Source organism: Podarcis melisellensis (assembly GCF_964234715.1).
Source record: "Podarcis melisellensis genome assembly, chromosome: 15".
NCBI lineage: Eukaryota > Metazoa > Chordata > Lepidosauria > Squamata > Lacertidae > Podarcis > Podarcis melisellensis.
The window spans coordinates 6,649,607-6,673,131 of NC_138532.1; the positions used below are offsets into that span (position 1 = coordinate 6,649,607).

Sequence of the window (23,525 nt, forward strand, 5' to 3'; positions counted from 1 at the left end):
ATGTCGCATCATAATGGTATCTTCTTGAGGTCAAACGTACTCAGTTCTTCCAATGATTCCTCACAGAACTTGGTTCTCAGGTATCTCATCACCTTTGCCACTCTGTTGTAGACTTATTTCCAGTTTGTCAAGTACTTTCTTAAACAGTGGTTCCCAGGACACACCTCACTGGTCTCGCTGGTCCTGCCTTACATCCACCTTGAGTTATTTTTGTCTGGCTGGATGATGTCCTTGAACTCTTGTATTGATTCTTGCTAATCTGAATGGAGGATAGTGAGAGCTGTGTGTAGGAAATAACCAGTTGCCTAGAAGGTAAAATTTATATTCATCCTTCCACCCACTTTTGCCTCTGAATCTTTCCACCTGTACCAGAGCTGCATATGGTCCTTGGATTGTAGCCCAGTAAGGAAGAAAAGACCACCCACACGGTATACAGAAATAAATATTGACATCCATCTAATGTGTTTTCCCCCCTGCATAACAAACAAAATGAAGCTTAGAGCAAACTGCAGGATGGACAGGAGGGGAGGTGGAAAAGCAGGGTGATTGAATTTCTAAAGCTGTAAACTGTCTTACTCCTAAGAAACATGCCTTTTTGCGTGTGAAGTGTTTAGTGTGGGTGAATCTAACCATCCTGTGAGGACAGCCAAGAATAAACTCTGACAGCCTCTGTGTACCTTCCTAGCTGGAGGCCTGAATTGATTAGCATTCTGGCTTGGAAAACAAACCAGGCTTACAGAGAACTTGACTGGGCTTTGCTGACAATTGCAAGTTGCTGTTTCGGAGCTGCTTTGTTTATGCACTGTGAACACCTGGTGTCTATTTGGTATCAGAACTTCAGTTTGCAGCATTGTTTGTCTTGAGAAGCAGGGATATCTCTGCCTTATAGAGTTAATTCATCATAGAATTTAGTCTTTTCCAGAATTTCTGAAAGTAAACATGTGAAGAAAGATCATGCCAGCTGTCTTTGTCCCTTAAATGATTGGTTTAGTATGCACAGAAGCTATGCCTTTTCTCTCTCTCTTGCTGTGTAACTGTGAGACTTTGCTTTTGGAAGGAATCTCAGCTGCATACTGCCTGCTTATCTGTAGATTCTCTGCACAGAAAGTTAATTAATGGTGGAGATTGCAGAGACTGCAGGCATAATCTCTTTCGGTCTATTCACTACTGTATATGCATTTTTAGAAGGACTGGAAAAGTAGCCCAAATTGTATCTTCCAGGTGTTGCTGGACTACAACTCCCATTAGCCTGATAATAGTTTTGAAGAGAGTTGAAAGTTGCGTTTGTCCACTCCAGATGATGCAGAACCTGCAGGTACATTAGGAGGGTGTAGATCTGGTAAATACTCTGGGGCAGAGGGCAGACAGGAGTGAGTCAGGCTCAGGATCCCCTAGAATAGGAGTGCTTAGCCTTTCAGGACCCTGGACAGAGCCCAGGAAGCTTGTAAAACGTTTAACATTTGTGCTAAGCACTTTCTGCCTCTTCTGCTATTCGACTATGCTTCCACACTGTCAGTATTTTGTGGGAGGGATTCAAGCACATACTGGAATGTTAGACTTTCACAATGAGAGAATAAGAAATACGTATTTTAAAAGGCGAAATTGACCCTTGGTGGTTTGGAAAGTGACGAGGAATTACCGTATTTTTCGCTCTATAAGACACACCAGACCACAAGACGCACCTAGTTTTTGGAGGAGGAAAACAAGAAAAAAAATTCTGAATCTCAGAAGCCAGAACAGCAAGAGGGATCGCTGCACAGCGAAAGCAGCAATCCCTCTTGCTGTTCTGGCTTCTGAAATAGCTGCGCAGCCTGCATTCGCTCCATAACACACACACACATTTCCCCTTACTTTTTAGGAGGGAAAAAGTGAGTCTTATAGAGCAAAAAATACGGTACCTTGAAAAGTGTGGGGTGGGGACAAATGATTAATGGGAAAATGTGTTAAGCACTGCACTGGCAAATCAGGGTGAATGTTCATTGTCATATAACCTCTTCATAATAAAATCAGGATGAATGCTCAATAAGGACCAGACATAATTTAACCAAAGTGTAACCTTGGTGCAAGAAAAACAGGAGGAATACTCAATAAACACCTGAAGGGGCCCGTAAATGGTTTTACCCCTCCCTCCTGATTTTTCCTTTACAACCAACCTGGTTTAATGTCCTTTATTTATTGGTGCTTTATGTTAACATTACATTTATTTTTGTCTCTTAAAGGACTGGGTGTATATGACAAAGAACAAACTACTATATTTGTTCCTGCAGCCCTACTTCTTCACAGGGATTGAGTCTCGCTAAAATCAGTGCAACGTGGTTGGGACAAACTTACTTAGGACTGCAGGTATGCTTAGGGATGCTAGGCTGCAATGCCAAAATATGAGCATGTGAGCCTTTTTATTGACATTAACGGAATGTGGAACACACTTTCTGTCTGGATTCAGTTTTGCAGGGTAGAATGGCAGCAAGCAGTTTCAGGGAGGCCAGGGGTGGCAACTTGAATAATTTTTTTGTGGTGGTGGTGGGGGGTGAAGAATCAATCACAAGACATGGTGTGCACACACCCCATCTGAATGGCAGTGCCCTTTAATGGGGGGGCCTCAAATATTTTATGGGGGGGGGAGGACAAGGGACCTTGGCCCCTAGGAGTTGGCTCCTGTGAGGGAGGCTAAATGGATTTACTGTTTTAACAGAGCAAAATTTTGGTTTCAGCTGTGAAACAAAACCATAAATGGCACACTTTGCACATGCTGCAGATCAGTTCTCAAATCACGGCAATGTCAAAACTGAAGTGGCTGTCCCATCTGCTGATGCTAACAGTGCACCGACAGCAGTCTCATTTCAGTGCCAAGCTAAGACCTGCCTCTTTACGGAGGCATTTGATTCATGCTAACTATCATCTGTATTGGGGTTGCCTAGCAGTTTGGTGATGCATTGCTTGATGTGTTATGATTTTATGCTGTTATTTTATATTAGGGGTGGGGGCACTTTTTAAGTATGAGGGCTGGATTCCATTAGAGGAGAGCCTTCCAAATTAAAAAAAATAAGGGAAGGGTTCAGGCTTGCAATATGTTTAAAGAAAGCGGGGGAAGAAGAAAAGTGAGGAATTGGCTGTACCAAATAATGTCAACAGCAACAATGCAACAAATACTATTTTTTGTGAATGGAAAGCAAGGTACAGCGCAGTAGTATCAATGTTTCCCTTTTGCACATATGTGTTATGAAGCTTTTCAGTGACATCACTGTTCTTGCCTTTTATTATAAAGGGACTGTATATTCTCTTGTATTCAGTCGGAGCTGAGGTGGATTAGATAGGCATGGGAGCTGGGAGCACAGCACCTCCTTCTGTCTCCAGACTGTTCTTCTCTTGACTAAAACAGACTAGGCATGATTAGATCCCTGCTGCTGCTGCTGCTGCTGCTGTTTGCTTAAACCTATCTGTTGTTCCAGTGATGGAAGCATAGAATGTTAGAAGCAAAGTTGATTCCTCTCTCTGCCAGCCACAAAGGAAGATCCCTAGATCACTGCAGGATGCAGGTAAGGGGGGAAATGTTGTGGAAATAAATTCTAAATTTTACATTTCATGTCAGGAAAATTGGGTCTGTCTTGCAGATGAGTAGTTATTGAAAGTGATGCAAAATTAACAGTTGTCTCTCGAGAAGCAAAGAAGAAGGAAAGGGGACAACAAACCTTGTATTATTTATATATAGGGAGTGTATGGTATATTCCTTGGCTTCATTAACTGTTTTTGCCTACTCTCATACCTTTGGGATATAACAGCCAGTCTTTAGTTTCTACAATTCCCTTCTTCCCCCAGCCTTGGGTAAATCCCATTCCATGGACCATGAAACACATTTTCAGATCAATGTAGGGCTGCTTTAGACCAATTCGTGGGTTGGATAGGGAACGCAATCTAATGGTTATTTTCTTTTTTAAAAGAGAGCTCACTCATATTGTTTATTTGTTTATGGCTGAATCCAGGGCTCTGTTACAGCATCAGCACCATCCCTGTTATTGTCGTACTCTAGCCATGTGAATGGTGCTTTACAGAATATAAGAGGATAGGTGGTGATCAAGGAGCTTACAGTCTAAAATGGAACATGGAGGGATCAATGGAGGAAATGAAGGAGTAGCTGGGGTAAAGTGCGGAATGAATCTGCCAAGTAAGCCCCATTTTTAATATCAGATGTATGGGACTATGCTGGAATTACTCAGTAAGAAGGAAAATTAACTCTGCACACTTATTCATAGTGCTTTGCAATCATCGTCTTAACAATCCTTACAACACCCCATAAGACAGATCAGCATCAGAATCCCCATATTGCAGATGGGCAGAGACTTTCAGACTGTCGCTCTTTCAGGGTGAGATTCAATCACATACCAGCAAATTCAGTTAAAGTTGGCTTGGTGCTCTTGTGCAACAAACCACACTCCCGCAAGGGAAAATAAACTAGAAAATGTGGAATAACACTTGCCTTATGCAAAATCATATAACTTCAACACAAACAAATCAGCTTGAATGCTCAGCAAATATCTGACATTGCCTGCCCTCCCTGCAAACTTGTGCAAATAATTAAGCGTAAATCACCCATCAACAGATCATATGGATGTAGCCTTAGTGGCTGATCTATTGCAGCAGTGGCCTACTCTAGGAAATCTGGGACTTGAAGAAGGGCAAATAAATGAGCAGAAAGGAAATTTCTACCCATACTGATGATCATTCAAGAACACCCATGGAGTGAGGCAGAAGCCTCAGAACTGGAAGGATGCAGTTTCTGACTGCCTAGCCACTGTGCCAACATCGGCAGCCTGCACCTGGATCATCTAGCCAGTCAACAACTCTGAGCTTCCATGGTACTTACTGGTGAGAATGGTCTCTGCCTGCATCTCTGCATTCTGGGCAGTTGCTGTTAGTTAGTTCATGGCTAGAGGATAGGGATAGGAGAGATTTCAGTCAAGGGCTCCCCACCCTACCTGACAACTTACCTTTATCCACTACATCAGAGATGAGGCACCTGTGACTCTCCAGATGTTGCTGGGACTCCAACTCCCATTGGCTCCAGCCTGCATTGCCAGTGGTAAGGGACGATAGGAGACGGAGTCCAAAAGCACATGGAGGACTATGGATCCCTCAACCCTGCACTGCTGCCTTATGCCTGCTCTCAGACTTTTATACCACTTAGTGGTTTGGCAAAAGGAACTTTGCACCCACCCACTGGAACCATTGAAAAATAATAATGTTCCTGATGCTTCACGCTGGAGAGCTGGCAGCGAATACAAATTCAGGGCCTGGGTCCCCAATAGCTCAATTTCTGCCTTGTATGACATCTGATTGCTTTTAGCACTGGTTTCCTTTCCCCCCTTGAATTAGTGCCTTGGCAGCTTTGGTTTGGTGCTTTATCTGCTATTTTGTTGTTGTTTACAGGGCTTCCAATCCTGCTGTTGCTTTGTTTCACATTTTAAAAATATTTATCTTTGTTAGCCACCCTGAGGCTTCAGTGATTAGTCGCAATATAAATCTTGACACAAATAAAAATAAATCAATGGAATAAAATGCGCTCCAAATGATGAGTCACTGTTAAGGCTCTTGCAGCTGCCTTTTGGGGCCAGGCAGGGTTTCTGGAGGCCCTTCAAAGGCAATGCGGGGGCCTCATCTGGACACTCCCAAGGCATGTGTGAATGTGGCCAGGTTGGAGCTCTGCCATAAAGGGTGAGGATAAGGTACCAACCTAAAGTTAGGAAACCCACCTCAATCCATCTGCAAACTTACTTTACCAAAGGTGCCTCCAGACCATTGCTATTGTTCAGGAAGGATTACAGGACATACCTGAAATTCTGTTGTTTAGTCATCTTAGTCATGTTTGACTCTCCGTGACCCCATGAACCAGAGCATGCCTTGGAAACTCTCACTTTCTTCTCAAAGCTTTCCCTTTTTTTATGTCCATGGAGTTTTCCTGGCAAAATACTGGAGTGGTTTGCCAGTTCCTTCTCCAGGTGGATCACATTTAGTCTAATAATAATAATAATAATAATAATAATAATAAAAAATTTTTTTTATTTATACCCCACCCTCCCCAGCCAGAGCCGTGCTCAGAGCAGCTAACAGTAAAAATTACAGTAAAAACATAATGGGGAAAAAAACCCAATTTAAAACACAGGTTAAAATGCAATTTAAAATGCAGCCTCATTTTGAAAGTAGCCCATAGATCAAAACCATAAGGGGAGGGAAACATAAGGGTCAGACTAAGTCCAAACCAAAGGCCAGGCAGAACAGCTCTGTCTTGCAGGCCCTGTGGAAAAATGTCAAGTCCCGCAGGGCCCTAGTCTCTTGTGACAGAGTGTTCCACCACGTCGGGGCCAGTACTGAAAAGGCCCTGGTTCTAGTTGAGACCAATCTAACCACCTTGTGACTTTGGACCTCTAAACTCTTTGCTATGACCTGTCTGTCTTGGGTGGCCCTGCACTGCATAGCTCATAGTTTCTTGGAGTTATTCAAGCCCCTTCACCACAACAAGGCAGTGGTTCATGAAGGGGACCAGAAATTTAGGTTTGCACAATTGAAATAATAATAATAATAATAATAATAATAATAATAATAATAATAATAATAATAATAATTTTTTATTTATACCCCGCCCTCCCCAGCCAAGGCCGGGCTCAGAGCGGCTTACAAGCAATAATAAAAACAAGATGAATGATTACAACTTAAAAACAAAAATAAAATACAACATTAAAATAATGGAACATTAAAATATTAAAATGTAGCCTCATCGCAGGAGGAGAAGGAAAAGAAAAAAGAAAGAGAGGGAGGGAGGGAATCAAATTGGCTCCAAGCCAAAGGCCAGGCGGAACAACTCTGTCTTACAGGCCCTGCAGAAAGAAATCAGATTCTGCAGGGCCCTGGTCTCATGAGGCAGAGCGTTCCACCAGGCCGGAGCCAGAGTTGAAAAGGCCCTGGCTCTGGTTGAAGCCAATCTAACTTCCTTAGGGCCTGGGACTACTAGGATGTTGTTATTTATGGACCTTGAGGCTCTCTGTGGGGCATACCAGGAGAGGCGGTCCCGTAGGTACGAGGGTCCTAGGCCGTGAAATGGAATGTGGAGGAGGAGTGAGCATGAGGTCAACAGGCCAATGTTGACCTGCCAGTGGTTCCATTTAGGCCCATGAGCCCGTTTTCCTGAAACCACACCCGGCTATTAATCAGCAGACATTACCCAAACCAGACAGAAAGCAGGATTGACATCCCTGGATGCCAATCCTGCCCTGTTTGGGTCCACAAGGTTCCCCAGCTGGATTTTGGGTGCTTGGGAATCACTGCACAAGGGATTTTGGCAGGTGGGTGGGATAAGCTGTATCTGAGGTTGTCTTTTTCTGCACCTTCTCCAGTTTGACAATATTCATGTCTATTTGCTGTAACCAGAACCGTGTACCACATTCCATGTGGTGTTGCACTATGGAGTCAGAAAAAAAACCCAATTTCCTTCCCACTGGAAACATACAGGGATAATAAAACAAACATATCGTGTCATGAGGAGCAGGCTGCACGCTCTCACCCCAAAATCCCAGGCATACTCTTAGAGTTCCTTGGAACGCAGAGATCAATGATCTGGTGCATCATTCAGAGGTGTGCTAAAGGATCATTGACAATGTTGCAGAAGATCATGTAGAATAGTTGTTTGGGTTTCTGGCTGTCATTCAGCCACGGGTACATGCACGTGAAATGTTGCCATCAGTTTCCTCAGTGCGATTGTGATAGGCCTGGGGTCTGCCTTTTAGAGTCTGTGATGGAACTGCCTGCATTTACACAATGTCTAGGTTTGCTGCAACATCTTACTTGCTTACAAGAAATACAGAGATCACACAGAAAAGCACTGACTTTGCTTAAAGAGCAGTCAATGCATTTCAAAAATCTAAGGCAAAACATGGAATTAATTGGGGTTTATTATTATGGGTTGCCTCCAACACTAGTCATATTCAGAGTAGACCCACTGAGGTGAAATAGAGATGACTAAATTATATCCACCAATTTCAATAGGTTTACTCTGAGTCAATCTTAACTGACTACAACTATGATATTTCTATCTCTAAAGCCTTCCTTCTATTTCATTCTATCCTATCGCACAAAATATTGGAGTAATTAAATGCTTGATGGTTGGTTTTAAAGATCCATACTCTGCTATTCAATCAAACTGATGCCTTGATGGTTTATAATAGATTCAAGAGTACAGTACAAAGCAATTAAGAGACAATTTAAATCAGCTCAGCAAGACATCTGCTTAATAAACAGCATGGCTATATTCCATTTAAACAGCCTGAGCAAAACAACATTATGTTAAATAAGCAAATCTATCCACGCTTAATCATTTTCTGATCTCAGAACATGCGCTTCCTTGACATTCAGGTTTTTAGGTTCAAAATCTGGAGTAGGGGCAGCAGCTGGCATGCAGACAGCCCTATCTGAATAGAATATCTGGTCTTTTCACCTTGCCCTATAGGTCTCAGAAGTACAGGCTTCTTGGTAAATGCTTATATGGCCAGAAGAGCAAGGCTTTTGATTCTTCTATATGCTCCTGCTTCATCTCAGCCGCCTGTGTTGAGACTTGAGGAAAAGGAAAGTGCACTTGGTTGCTGGAGAGAAGCTTTTGTGCACTTGCAAAAATTAGTTTCCCTTGAAATACTGAGAAAGTGACCGACCGCTGAGAAAAAGCACTCCTTTGACAAAGATGTGTTTTTCTAGACCTGGAAAATGTGATGGGGACATCTGATCTTTCCTTCCTTCCTTCCTTCCTTCCTTCCTTCCTTCCTTCCTTCCTTCCTTCCTTCCTTCCTTCCTTCCTTCCTTTTGACACCTGCTTATTAAACAGGAGAATAATTACAAGACTGAATGGCACCCACCCCCAGATAATTGTAGACCGGTTGCTTTCATTAGATACTTAAGCTAATTAGACAAATAGAGCAGCAATGGAATGCCAGTTGTGGTGGGCATTAAGTCTTCACTCCTGGGTGCATTTCCTCTTGTTCTTGTTTTTCTCATTAATGTCTTGCCTGGTGATTAAAAAGCTGTTTACCTTATTTCAATGCATTCCAAATTAAGCTGTCCATATCGTGGCAGGTTTCCTGCAAGTGCCTCAGAGAATGCAGCCTCTGTCTTCAGGAACCATTTAAACACCACAGCAGTAGAAGCTCTCAGAAAAAAACACCGCCCCATTTGCACTGCTTCATGGGTCAGTGTCAGTGGTGGGGTCAGTACCTTGGACAGCTGCCAAGGCTCAACGTGCTGAAGCAAGGCCATTTGCTCACATTTGTTCTGGGGGCTCGTTCGCGCTATATGGCCTAATCCTCAGAGTGGTTAGGTGCCATGTTGATTTCCAATGTAGCATCACTTTGGAGGAATTATGGGAAATTAAAATGGCAGCTCCCAGCCGCTCAGTGCTGCTTGGAGTGCTACTGTGCCCATTGCTACTACCCGGTAAGCTTGTGAGGACCCACCAACAGAGTAAGGGGTTCATCAGAGGATGCTTTGTCCACTGCACTGTTAAACCTAGAGCCAGTCCTGGGTGGTGTAAATCTGAAAAACCTATTACCAAAAACATTAGGCCTATTTACGTTTTTGTTTGCTTTTAATTATTCATTAAAATGTTTATATATTGACTTCCATCAATACATGGGCTGGTTACAATAAGCAATTAAATGAACGTCATAGTTTAATATTTAATAATAAAAAGCAGAGGAGCACAGTAGATCCAGAGAGATTCAGGGGGAATTAGGGGCTTGTCGGAGGTGCTGCAGGATTGGTATGGAGCAGTATGAGTTGAATGCTTTCATCCAGAAAGCGAATCCCTTTTAGGTCTTCCCACCCAAACATCAACTTCAAAGGTGCTTAAAAGTCCCTGGGCCTATTTGTCTGCAATCTGGCAGGTTTCTTACCCAGGGGCACCTCTCTCATGTCTGCAGTTTTCAGATGCATTGCTGACAGAATAACAAGGTAGATTTGGGCACAATGTTGATGTGTTTGTTTGTTTGTTTTTAGCTGCAACAAGGCCATTCTTCTTCAAGACGGCACACAGGTTGCGGAGAAGATGACGCTTCCCTGCAGCAATCGCAGTAGAAGACCTGCAACTGATCTGCATGCCTGCAAGCACCCAGAAAGCACTGCTCTGTAGTTATCCCCTCTGGAGAAAGAGAAGGTGTTGGATGGGATGGGCAAAACAGGAAGTGACATAATGGGTTCCCTACATATGTGTATTGTATGTCTCTGGTGCAGCTTTTTCAACATCAGGTGTGAAAAGCCTAAAGCAACTGATGTTCTGCTCTGCAGAGTGGCAGAGCTCAGCCAAACAAGGGGAGGTTTAAGCTGGAAACAAGGTAAAATGGGACAATGTATGGTTTGGCCCCAGGGCTGGACGTTGCCTATGCTCTGGGAAACACAGTTGTTTCAGCAATGAAAATGCTGCAGCAGAACCCTTTCATAATAGTAGCACCAGCAGGTGCACCCTAATTTTGTACCTGAAAGGCTCCCCTTATTCAAACCATCCACATCAACTTGTGATGTCTCTTTTGTATTTTCCAGGTGAGAGCCAAATTCTTGCCACACTATGGAGACCCCTGAAGGCAGCACTAACCAAACAACCTACTCCTTGGGAAATGCCAAAAGGAACATGACTTATTCCCCATACTACTCGCACTCACCACCTGTTGCCGCCATCTACATTGTCGCTTACCTCTTCATCTTTGCCTTGTGCATGGCTGGGAACAGCCTGGTTTGTTTCATTGTACTGAAAAATAGCCGGATGAGGACAGTCACCAACCTGTTCATCCTCAACCTGGCCATCAGTGATCTGCTGGTGGGCATCTTCTGTATTCCTACCACACTAGTTGACAATTTGATCACAGGTAAGCCAAAAGGTGGGGGGGGCATAGGATGGCTAAGCTCAGCCTCTTGGTTTCTGGGGAAAAATTCACCTTCATGGCCCCTTGCAGTCTTCCCAGAAGCACCTGGTTTGCTGTGGGTTACATGGACCTTTGGCTTCTTATGGGGAAAGAGGGAAATGTTCCCAGATCATGTGCTGGACCCAGGCTAAGTTGGTTGCACTTACCTCCCGCTGAATTCAAGGGGGCAAGGTTAGTCAGGGCTTAAATTCAGCCCCATTTATTCCAAATGAAACTAATTTCAATGGGTAACTTGCATCCAATATTAGTCACACTCAGAGAAGACCCACTGAAATTAATGCACATGACACAGGTTTAATGGGTCTACTCTACATAGAGCTTAGTTGGCTACAACCCAATTGGCCTTGATCCAACCCCATAACACAATGAAAGGTGGTTTAGAAATGTAATTATTATTAATGATAGTGATGATGATGGTGTAAGAGCTGATTCACACAACCCTCACTTTCATTCTGAATGTTGACTTGACATCATGATAAAACAGAAAGCAGCTCGGAAGGATGGGACTTTGAGTAGAGAATAATAGTATTATTTATTATTATTTATTAAATTTGCATATTGCCCTATACCCGCAGGTCTCAAGGCGGTTACAGCATAAAATCACAATATAAAAACACAAAATAACATAATCCTCTTTGAAAGCCACCAAAGTTAGTGGCCATTGTGTGAGTGAATTTCCATAGTTTTTGGCTATGCACAGTGTGAAGAAGTCCTTATTTTTGTCTGCCATTTTGTCTCCCCACAAGTCCACGAGGGTTATGAAAGGAGAAAAACTTTTCTCTATCCACTTTCTTGATGCCATGCATAATTTTTTACACCTCTACCATGTTGTCCCCTTTGAGGGACGCAGGTGGCGCTGTGGGTTAAAGCCTCAGCGCCTAGGACTTGCCGATCGAAAGGTCGGCGGTTCGAATCCCTGCGGCGGGGTGCGCTCCCGCTGCTCGGTCCCAGCGCCTGCCAACCTAGCATTTCGAAAGCACCTCCGGGTGCAAGTAGATAAATAGGGACCGCTTACCAGCGGGAAGGTAAACGGCGTTTCCGTGTGCTGCTCTGGCTCGCCAGAGCAGCGATGTCACGCTGGCCACGTGACCCGGAAGTGTCTCCGGACAGCGCTGGCCCCTGGCCTCTTGAGTGAGATGGGCGCACAACCCCAGAGTCTGTCAAGACTGGCCCGTACGGGCAGGGGTACCTTTACCTTTACCTATGTTGTCTCTTGCCTGTCCTTTTTTCTAAATGGTCAGCAGGGAAAAGATTAAGCATCATTCTCTCCTGCTGCTGTGCAAGTCATAACCTCCTCTAAGCTGCTTCTCAGTTTTTGAAAAGCAGCTGAGCCATGCTGGAGATGTATTGGTGACGAGATTTTCACAGTGGAGAGAGACCACCTGCATGTTAAATAGATAGAATCAGCTGGTAAAACTAGCCTCTCTCTAATGTCTGCTGAACTCTGTCTCATGGGCCCCAACTGCTTGCTTCCTCCTAGGATGGCCTTTCAGCAACAGCATCTGCAAGATGAGTGGGCTGGTACAGGGCATGTCTGTTTCGTCATCTGTCTTCACTCTGGTGGCAATCGCTGTGGAAAGGTAAGAAGAAGGTGAGGTCCTAAAGCAGGAATGGGGAGCAGGTAGCCCTCCAGATGTTGAACTCCAGCTCCCAACAGCCCCAGCCAGCATGGCCAGTAGAAAGGGATGATGGGAGTCGGAGTCTAGCAACATCTGGAGGGCCACCGGTTCCCCACCCTTGCCAGAAAGGGAGAGCACACAGGTTTGCTGTGAGATCAAGCTCAGTTCCCATGCATTTGGGGCCAAGGAAGGAGGAAACTGATGCCCATCACCCTTCTTTCAAACAAATGAGCCAAGTTCCATAGGTCAGATGCTTAATGTGTTATGAGGTGTCTGTTCTCAGTTCAGTGGATAGGACTGGGTCAGCTCACCCTTATGACCTGTCCATGGGGACTGTCACTTGTCCCATGCAATCACTGAGTGTGTCATCCACCCCAACAACAGTGACCAGACAATCTGTGAGCCGTGGTGAGGGAGGCTTAGCGGGTGCTGAAGACCTTGAGTCCTGATAAAAGGGTATTTGCTTGGCCCCTTCCTGGTCAGAGTCCTATCCTGAGGCCAAATGATGCTAAGTGTTTCCACTTAAAGGAAATATAGGTGTTTGGGACTGCCAAATTTATTGTGACAGCAATCCTCCTGAGTTTTAAATAGTTGCATGAATGACAGCAAAGTAGCAGGTCTTCCCCACTTGCTCCATCCTCATGTTGCGCACAGTGTCAAGGAGCTTATAAAGCTGCAGGACTGAGAAGGAAAGTGCCAGTGACATGCTATGATGCAAGATGAGACCTTGTGAGATGGGAACTTGTGGTGGCACCCCATCTACGGAATACAATGTATTCACTCATCTGTGCTGAAGGTCAATGCATTCATTTGCCCAATCATCTGATCAACACTCCATGGAACCACATTTCATTAACATGGTACCCTCTAGCAGTTGTGAACTTCCATTAGCCCCCAGCCAGCACAGATCCGGAGGGCATCAGATTGGTGAAGACTGGATTAGAGGATTCATCCACCATATCCTTTGCGTGTAGGTTAATATTGTTGAGCATGAGCAGTTGGGGGCTAGAGATAATGTTTGAGGTAGCGAATGAGTGTTGAGGTTGCATAGAATGGATGGTGGATGAGACATGTGGGTTGAAATTTTACATTATGCTGCCTTGTAATGCTCTCCGATTTCATTGATATAAATAGTGTGTTTATGTATGAATATTTGTTTTGCAAAGTCTTTTCTGCATTAAATTTATTTACCTAGTGTAAATCTGCATTTATACTTATTTACCTAGTGCAAACCACTTTGATATCTCAGACAGGAAGCTGTCTATAAATGCAAATAATAAACAAATAATATTAAATTATGGTGGTTGAGCCAGCTTAGCCTCTTATTTCCTTGCCCCTCAGAATGGCCCATTTTGGCCAGATAGAAAGCATATATTTTATGTTCCTCCCTTCTTGCATAGTGGTCATTCCCCTACTTGTATTCTTCCTCCCTTTTTCCTCTGCAGGTTCCGCTGCATTGTCTACCCATTTAAATCCAAACTCAGCCTCTGCCAGGCACTCAATACCATTGCCATCATCTGGGTACTGGCTATTACCATCATGTGTCCCTCTGCTATCAAGCTCACAGTGGCTCAGCAGGAGGACAGCTACATGGTATACAATGGCAATCAGAGCATGACCTACCCCTTGTATTCATGCTACGAGGCTTGGCCCACTAGTGAAATGCGCAAAGTCTACACCACTGTGCTTTTTGCCCACATCTATGTTGTCCCGCTGACCCTCATCACATTCATGTATGGCCGAATTGGGCTCAAGCTGTACAGGTCCTCAGGCCCAGTGAGTCAGCACCAGGTAGTTCACGAAGGTCAGTGCAACATGGCGGTTTCTAGAAGGAAGGTGAAGGTCATCAAAATGCTTGTGCTTGTGGCTCTGCTCTTCATGCTCTCCTGGTTACCTTTGTGGACACTGATGCTGCTCACGGACTATGCCAAGCTGGATGAGCAGCACATAAATCTGCTTGCAAGTTACGTTTTCCCCTTTGCGCACTGGCTGGCCTTCTCCAACAGTAGTGTCAACCCCATCATCTATGGCTACTTCAATGAGAACTTCAAGAAGGGCTTCCAGGCAGCCTTCAAACTCCAGACCTGCTCTGATGAAATGGTCCATCAAGAGGTCTATGTCGAGCGGACAACCGTCAGCACCAGTGGCTTTGGTACCCGGAATAAAATCTTCACTGATGGGGAGTCCTCCGATTCAATGTGCTTGAAGAACCTGCCCCCTCAAGCTCCTTGTGGCCCACAGGCTGGACATGGCCAGGGACAAGGACCAGGAATACTGCTGCAGGATGTCAACGACATCACACCCCTGAGCAAAGTTTGCAAAGCTTGGGATGCCTGAGGAGGGTTGAATCAGCAGAGATTTTTCTGGGATCATTCCGTTCCTGCAACTGCATTTGCCTCACGTGAATGGATGGGGATATTTGGGTGGCCACTCATTCGTATTTTCTGTGAACTGAGCATGTTGTGGCAGTTACAATTATTAGAAGGGGGGGGAAAACATATGGAGGGAGTTTGTCTTCCCTTGCCTGCCCCCAAATCCTGTATTGGAAGCCCAAACAAATATGGATTTAAAAAGAGAACAGAATTTTTCATTTAATATTTCCCCTATTCAGCCTGTTGTTTTATTTTTCTTTCTACGTACATACCTTTAAAGCATATTGAAAGCACATTCTTTCTCTCAAGGAATTCCAGGCATTGTAGTTTTTAAGGGTTGCTGGGAATTGTCAATTCTTTGAGGGGTAAACAACAGTGCCCATAATTCTTTGAGAGAATAAGTGCTTTGAAAGTGCACTTAAAGGTACAATCTGTATGCAGCCTTCTAGCTTCAAGTCTGACATTCTTTTCCACTCTTCCTGGGTGCATATTGGGTGAAAAAGGAGGATTTGGATACGGAACATCCAAGCTCTTCTCATCTGCCCTGATATGTCATTTTTTAACCCCCCCTATGGACATGAAAGCATTGCTGGTGGTACATCTGCACTGGTGGACTTTTCTGTCAGTGTGTGATGGGGGCTTCCTTTGGAGTTCAAGTGCCACCCTAGTGGTATGGCAGCATGTCTTAAAGATCCCATGACCCACCAGAGCCTGGCTGATGAGCTGCAGGATAGTAGTCCAAGTGGTTTTGCAAATATTTTTCTGCCCAGTTTTGGACATTCAGATGCCAAGTGTATAACACCAGAGATGTTGCTAGATATTGAAAGGATTTTGAGCAGGGGTCAACAGAGCGCAAATTTGCAGGAAAAAAACAAGTGGTCATTTATATGTGCAGGTGTAAACTTCTGAGCAACTTTCAAAGAAAAACCAACAACTTTCAATGGAGAGTATTCAAAAGAATGAAAGCGGCTATTGTTGTGTGAAGAAGTTAAGAGGCGCATGTTGTGGTAACCTTAGTGCCATTGCTTAGCAATGTCAAGAACAACACTGTGATTTCATGTTTCCAAGGAAGAATCTCAGTTACTTGTACAGTCTGCAACACAGGGAAGATAGAGTAAAGGGAACTGGAGGCTATGGCTGTCTGGAAGGGGCTGGGACCCTTGTACCACTGAAAACTGGTTGTCCAGCTCCCTGTTCTCAGCTGGCATCCTGGGCTCTGTCTCAGCCTTGACATATGGTCTTCGAAGATAACTCCCTGATGCTGTCCTTATAGGCTCATACTGGTGCAATGGGGATACTTGGATAGGTTTTGCATGCAATCTTGCCAGCCCCAAATACGGTACCCACCAAATTATGTTTGTACAAACACACACACACACACACTTGTGCAAAAGGAGTTGTGAGAATGCAAGGAACCACATTTTAACTCACACACTGAACTTGTGTCAAAACTACGCAAACTTCATTTTATCCTCGCAGATGGGAAGTCAGGAGGAACTTTCTCAAGACAGATCATAGAATCATAGAATGGTAGAGACCCCAAGGATCATCTAGTCCAACCCCCTGCAATGCAAAAATCACAACTAGATCATACATGGCAGATGGCCATCCAACCTCTGCTTAAAAACCTGCAATGAAGATAGTCCACTTGTTATAATGCACATGCTCTGCCAATATTTTTATCTGATGCCATTTTGGGAAGTATATTGTTAGCTATTGTAGTGCATCGTTTAATACTTTTTCAGTATTCATTTGTACTGTGACTATGGCACAAAGGTGGGATATAAAGAATTCATTTGTATAAATAAAAAAGTCATTCTTAGCGAGATGGGCTGATAATTACATGGAAATTGGACATTCTCATCCCATAGAATGGGGGGGGGGCTCACACTTTGTCAACTGAAGGGTGTATATGTGTCTGTCTACAAGTTATGACATAACTGTAGCTGGTAACTCATTAAAATAAGAGTACAAAATCTCATTGCATATCCTGCGTGTTTTGTTTGTGTTTGGCTAGAATAAGTAACACCTCCCCCCCCTTACTTGTCTACAGATCCCTTTTAGACTTTCATTGCACTTTGATGAGTTTCACTTGACCTCAGAAGATGATGTTTTTTATGGGCAAAGAGAAAGAAGATGGGATTTAGGGCTATGAAAACTATGGCTGCATACATAAAGGTAAGGGGACCCCTGACCGTTAGGTCCAGTCATGGACGACTCTGGGGTTGCAGTGCTCATCTCGCTTTACACAGTTAATGCACACTTAAAGTAGACAGTGCACAAGAATCCTGGGAACTGTAGTGTGTTAAGGGTATTGGGAATTGTAGCTCTGTGAGGGGTAAACTACAGTTCCTAGGATTCTCCCCCCCCCCCAATTTGGCAAAAGGAGCTTTAAATGTATGGTGTATATGCATCTACAGAAGCAAACATTTAGCTGTGCCAGTTCAACAGCAACATCAGTTCTGTATGTTCCTTGCCTTCTCTCTCTCTCTCCCCCCCCCACCAGTCCCAATGAGCAACAGTCGCCACTGATAGAGTAGAAACCAGAAAGGAGGGAGAGAGAATTGTGAGAGGGATTCAGAGATGCCTGTGAAGTGTGTGAGTGTGTGTGTGCATGAGAGAGAGGGTGACAGCGAGAGAGAGCGTTCTGGGATATACATGTTAGAATTCCTGCTCCATGATTGCAGTCATGGGATTTTTGTCTATCATATGACGGTATATGTTTTGACTCCACAGAGTGGGAAGTGACGGAAACAGGATGTTTGTGTTACTGTGTTCTGTGAAGTGGGACTATTATCCTTTGTTCTTTTTCTCTTTGCTGTCTGATGCTAGAGAGATAGGGAGCCATGTTGCAGTGCTCCGTGTGTGTTTATATGTAAATAAAGTAGATTAGCCAAAATGCTGAGTTGCTGAGGTCTGTTACGCAACTGTGCAAACTCTGCGGATCCCTAAGTGTGCCGGTGTCGGTTGGCATCGGTTACTGTGATGTTCAGGCAGAAGAAAGCTTTTGAAGCTCCTGAACGAAAGACCAGGAGGGAGAGAACATGCCAGTTGGCCATGTGTCTCTGCCAGGGTCCTACTCAAGTGTAGGCTGGACTCCTGACAATACAGAGAAAATGTGGTTAACAGTTAAAAAGAAAACGGTGAGTTTAAATTGTAGCAGGCGTGCTTTTCCGCAGCGAAAATGTGATTTGGCCTCTTGTTTTAAATACGAATATCAGAGTGGTCCTCAGAGTGATTTGAGAGTCGCATGCCCTTGCAAAGCCTTAATCATCTTGCATTAGTTACTCAAGTGAAAGGAAATTGGCTCCAGCCCGTTCCTAATCATGCCAGTGGTGCTTCAGACACACTGCAAATCAGTTCCTCCTCTGGGCTCCACTCCTTCCTTCTGCTGCCCACAGCTCTGATTACCTTTTGTGCTGAGTCTTCTCGAAATTCACACCCTTGATCAACAAACTCTGAACAAGGGGAGGGAGGGAGGGAGATGGGTGTTTGGATCAGAGCCATGGACATGTAAGAGACAGAAAGAACGAGGAAAACTCACAAACTCGCTTTTTGGCCATGCAATTGTTAAATTCGGCACTAATGTGGACTACAGTGGTACCTCGGGTTAAGTACTTAATTCATTCCGGAGGTCCATTCTTAACCTGAATCTGTTCTTAACCTGAAGCACCACTTTAGCTAACGGGGCCTCCTGCTGCTGCCGCGCCGCCGGAACACAATTTCTGTTCTCATCCTGAAGCAAAGTTCTTGACCCGAGGTACTATTTCTGGGTTAGCGGAGTCTGTAACCTGAAGCATATGTAACCTGAAGCGTATGTAACCTGAAGCATATGTAACCTGAAGCGTATGTAACCTGAAGCATATGTAACCCGAGGTACCACTCTATTGGGGGTGGGGGGTGGGGAGAAGTGACCTTAGGCTCAGGGTTCAAATGTGGCAATCCAGGCCTCTCTATCTGCTTTCAGTCAGCGTAGGCAATACTTAGCTAGACCAATAATCTGACTCAGTGCAAGGGAGCTTCCTAAGTTCCTAAATTCTTTTTCATACATCACTTAATGAATTGGTAGAATTTGCTGCCTCCAGTGGTGGAGATGCCATCTGGCCTGGATGGCTTGAAAAGAGGTCTGACTCAGTATAAGACAGCTTCCTATGTTCCTAAGCATCAGCTTTGGGGATGGGCAAAAATGGCACTGGGACAAAAGGGTTGATCTCCTACCCCTCCAGTTCCATTCAGGAATGTGCTCTCTCCCTATGGCTGCTGTTTGAAGGAGATTTGTTCACACTTTGCTGTGGTTGTCATGTCTAGGTCAGCCTTGAGCAAAGGGTGAGAGAGTGAGCCATACTACTTTCAGGACCTTAGTCATACTGCAGTCAGCAGGATTAAATTGTGTGGGCCTGCATACACACCATGCATTTAAAGCAGACCTACCCAAGAACCCTGGGACCTGTCTCACCAGAGTGGTACACACACTCTGGTTATCTCCTGCTTGGACTACTGCAATATGCTCTATTGAAGGTGACTTGGAAACTACAATTAATCCAGAATGCGGCTGCTAGACTGGGAGTGGCTGCCGGGACCATATAACACCAGTCATAAAAGATCTGCATTGGCTCCCAGTATGTTTCCAAGCACCATTCAAAGTGTTGGTGCAGACCTTCATAGCCCTAAACAGTTTCGGCCCTGTATACCTGAAGGAGCATCTCCACACTCATCACTCAGCTCAGACACTGAGGTCCAGCTCCGAGGGCCTCCTGGCAGTCCCCTCATTGCGAAAAGTGAAGATACAGGGAACCAGGCAGAGGGCCTACTAGGTTTTGGTGTCCGCCCTGTGGAATGCTCTCCTATCAGATGTCAAAGATTTTTGTAGACATCTGCTTTGGGAAACTTTTAATGTTTGATGTTTCATTGTGTTCATTTATATTTTGTTGGAAGCTGCCCAGAGTGGCTGGGGCAACCCAGTCAAAAGGGTGGGATACAAGAAATAAATTATTATTATGATTATTACTATTATTAATATAGCTTATCCCCCACAGAGCTGCAATTTCAAGCACCCTTAACAGACTACACTTCCCAAGATTCTTGGGTGGGGGGCATTATGCTTTCCAGCATAACTCTGCCATTTTCCATGGATGATTGGTTGGTGGGTATCATATGACTTTCTTCCACCTTCCTGTCTCCATCATCCACAGATTTTCAACAGGCTTGCAGGCTTGCGCTGTGCTATTGTCAAAAAGTCTATGTCAAAAGTGCATGCAATTACGGACCTCATTTGCTGCTTGAAAATTGGCAGTAGGAGACATCGGAAGCCCCAGGAAGTGGGCAATGAGCACAAAAGCTTTGTGGAGCAGAGATGCAGGAACTGGTTGCATTTAGGATGCTCCTGGAGGGCCACCCTAACCTCAGCATGAGTTGCATAAGCAGAGTCTGCGCCTTTGCTGAAAACCTCCTTTATTTCTTCCTGTTGACAAATTGGCAAATACAGGATTATGCTAGTGCCTAAGGAAAGGGAAGGAACGCGGGTGGCGCTGTGGGTTAAACCACAGAGCCAATCAGAAGGTTGGCAGTTCGAATCCCTGCAACGGGGTGAGCTCCCATTGCTCGGTCCCTGCTCCTGCCAACCTAGCAGTTCGAAAGCACGTCAAAGTGTAAGTAGATAAATAGGTACTGCTCCGGCGGGAAGGTAAACAGCATTTCCGTGCGCTGCTCTGGTTTACCAGAAGCGGGTTAGTCATGCTGGCCACATGACCAGGAAGCTGTACGTCGGCTCCCTCGGCCAATAAAACGAGATGAGCGCCGCAACCCCAGATTCGGCCACGACTGGACCTAATGGTCAAGAGTCCCTTTGCACTTGTGGCAAGGATGATTGGTTCTACTCTGATTGAGGTTCGGGTTTCTTTTTGAAAGTACATAGGTGTTCTAAAAGGTAAAGGTAAATGGACCCCTGACCATTAGGTCCAGCCGTGGCTGACTCTGGGGTTGCGGCGCTCATCTCATTTTACTGGCCAAGGGTACAGCTTCCGGCTCATGTGGCTAGCATGACTAAGCCACTTCTGGCGAACCAGAGCAGTGCACGGAAACACCATTTACCTTCCCGCCAGAGCGGTACCTATTTATCTACTTGCACTTTGACAAGCTTTCGAACTGCTAGCTTGGCAGGAGCAGGGACCAAGCAACGGGAGCTCACCCCGTTGCTGGGATTCGAACCGCCAACCTTCTGATCGACAAGCCCTAGGCTCTGTGGTTTAACCCACAGGTGTTCTAGTTCACTTTAAATGTTTCTTTTGGCATTGTTCTGTCTCAGGAGACAATGGAGGAAAGTGACTTTGTGGGTGAGGCCAAGCTGTTGGCAGGTTGCAGTGTCTTCTGTGGCTGCAGAGGCCGATGCAGGAGAAGTGCATTTCGTTGCAGCTGGGGCCGATGAAGGTGTCCGGTTGTGCTGCTGCAAATGCACCATGGTGTTTAATTGTACAAACCCAGTGCTTTCCCCCCCTGGGGGACACACACCCCTAAACATTTTGTGATTCTAAGTTTGGCCTCATTGAGGGGCAGTATTTCAATATAAGTAGGAAAATGAGAGTAACCCTAAACATTTTTAAAGAAAAAAAGCACTGTACTGTAAAGGTAAATGTAAAGGTAAAGGTACCCCTGACCATTAGGTCCAGTCACGAACGACTCTGGGGTTGCAGTGCTCATCTTGCTTTATTGGCCGAGGGAGCCAGCGTACAGCTTCTGGGTTATGTGGCCAGCATGACTAAGCCGCTTCTGGCGAACCAGAGCAGCACACGGAAACGCCGTTTACCTTCCCGCCGGAGCGGTACCTATTTATGGTACCTACTTGCACTTTGACGTGCTCTTGAACTGCTAGGTGGGTAGGAGCAGGAACAGAGCAATGGGAGCTCACCCCATCGCGGGGATTTGAACCACCGACCTTCTGATCGGCAGGTCCTAGGCTCTGTGGTTTAACTGTACAAACCTAAAATTCCAGGCATGTACACAAACCCCTCCCACAGTATGTAAGCGCTTTAAGTGGGTACCCTAATAATATTGTCCATGGTGGAATGTGACCTTTGAGCACATAAGGTTCCCCACCCCTGGCCTAGTGATTGTCAGTTATCCTAGTGCCTTGGCACTCATTGGCCAGAACACTGGAAGGCGGAAGCAAGTTTTCTTCCAGTTAAGCCAATGGGTAGAAAGCTTCTACCATTTTATCCTCATAACATTCCTGTGAGGTAGATTAGGCCCTGAGGTGGTAACTGGCCTCAGGTCATGCCATTAGCTTCGTGAATGAGCGGGACTTGAATCTGGATCCTCCTCATAGCCTTAACCATAGCCTCTAACCACTACACCAAACTGCCTCTCATTTTACAATGCAAGCTGTAGCCCCCCCCCCCCGTGCCTTGGGTCAATTTTACATTTGCCAGTCTTATTTATACTGATGAGTCACCAGACAAGCAATATTCAGCAGCTGATACTTTCAGATGTAGTGCAAGTTTTGAATATGGATCGGAGCTGGAAATAGCTCTTGCACAGTTAGAAGTATATGAACAATTGCTCATTCACAAATGCTGCTACCATTTTGGGAAATACATTATTGGGTGTTCTATAGATAGGAGAGCAGACCAGTAATGTATTTAAACTTCCCTTGGAAGCCAGAAAATTGTGTCAGTTAAAACAAGGCAAAAGTGGGTCAGGTCTCACATCAGCCTGTTCGCTTCAGGCTTTTTCCTGTACAAATGAGGTTGGGGCAGGTACAGAGGTGATGTCTTGCTGAATCCCCTGCAGAACATTTTATGAACTAGCAACAGGGACAGCCCACCCAAGAGGGAAAGTGAGGCAGCGGATTCAGCCTCCAAGGAATTCATTTCCCGCTGCTGCTGCTAAACAGTGCCAGATTTATGTATACGCTAAACAAGCTTTAGTTTAGGGCCCCACTCTCTTGGAGGCCCCCTGAAAATTTAAAGGAAAAGAAAACTGGATGTACATTTCCAAAATATAAGATAAAAAACAAATAAAATAAAACCTACATACAGCAACAGTGTTTTAATGTACTTCTTAATTGTATTTCTGTTCAACAATTACTTTGATAAAATACATATTTTGTTATGTGCAAATGGCTTTAGATACCTATTAGGTCCATAAATTACCATATAGCATATATTCAACACAAAAAACAGAGACAATTTGTTGTTGACAAAGGACAGCTGGACATATAAAGGGTCCCATTATCTTCAGTAGCATAGGACCTCATCAAACCTAAATCCAGCCCTGCTGCTAAGACACACTCCTTGGAGCTGGGGTCCCCAAACTAAGGCCCGCGGGCCAGGTAAGGCCCGAGGGACTCATTTATCCAGCCTGTGGCGATCCCCACCACCCACTGCTACTGGCGCTGCGCTGCGCAGCTGCCCACTTTTGGGTCAGAGGAGCACCGGAAATAGCTTGTGCACATGCGCAAGCATTATTTGCACATGCACAAGCGTTATTTCCGGTGCACATCCGGGTTGGAGGAGGCCCATGCTCATGTGCACAAGCTATTTCCGGTGCTCTTCTGACCCAGAAGTGTGCCGGAAATAGCGCGTGCGCAT

At 44.9% G+C, this 23,525-nt stretch overlaps 1 protein-coding gene across 1 annotated transcript; it reads left to right on the forward strand.

Annotated features, from left to right (window-relative positions):
• The first annotated feature begins 10,573 nt into the window (after positions 1-10,573).
• Positions 10,574-15,325, forward strand: LOC309357362 (neuropeptide FF receptor 1-like). Its single transcript, XM_081889497.1, has 3 exons — positions 10,574-10,892; positions 12,430-12,529; positions 14,014-15,325. Exons 1-3 carry the CDS (start codon positions 10,595-10,597, stop codon positions 14,903-14,905), a joined length of 1,290 nt encoding a protein of 429 aa, XP_081745623.1. The 5' UTR covers positions 10,574-10,594; the 3' UTR covers positions 14,906-15,325.
• The last annotated feature ends 8,200 nt before the right edge of the window (positions 15,326-23,525 follow it).

Excerpts from the sequence above, each read along its gene's own strand:
- LOC309357362 (XM_081889497.1), top strand. The coding sequence starts at position 10,595 with ATGGAGACCCCTGAAGGCAGCACTAACCAAACAACCTACTCCTTGGGA. Across the intron at positions 10,893-12,429 it reads AGTTGACAATTTGATCACAG|GATGGCCTTTCAGCAACAGC; the intron begins GTAAGCCAAAAG and ends GCTTCCTCCTAG. Across the intron at positions 12,530-14,013 it reads GTGGCAATCGCTGTGGAAAG|GTTCCGCTGCATTGTCTACC; the intron begins GTAAGAAGAAGG and ends TTTCCTCTGCAG.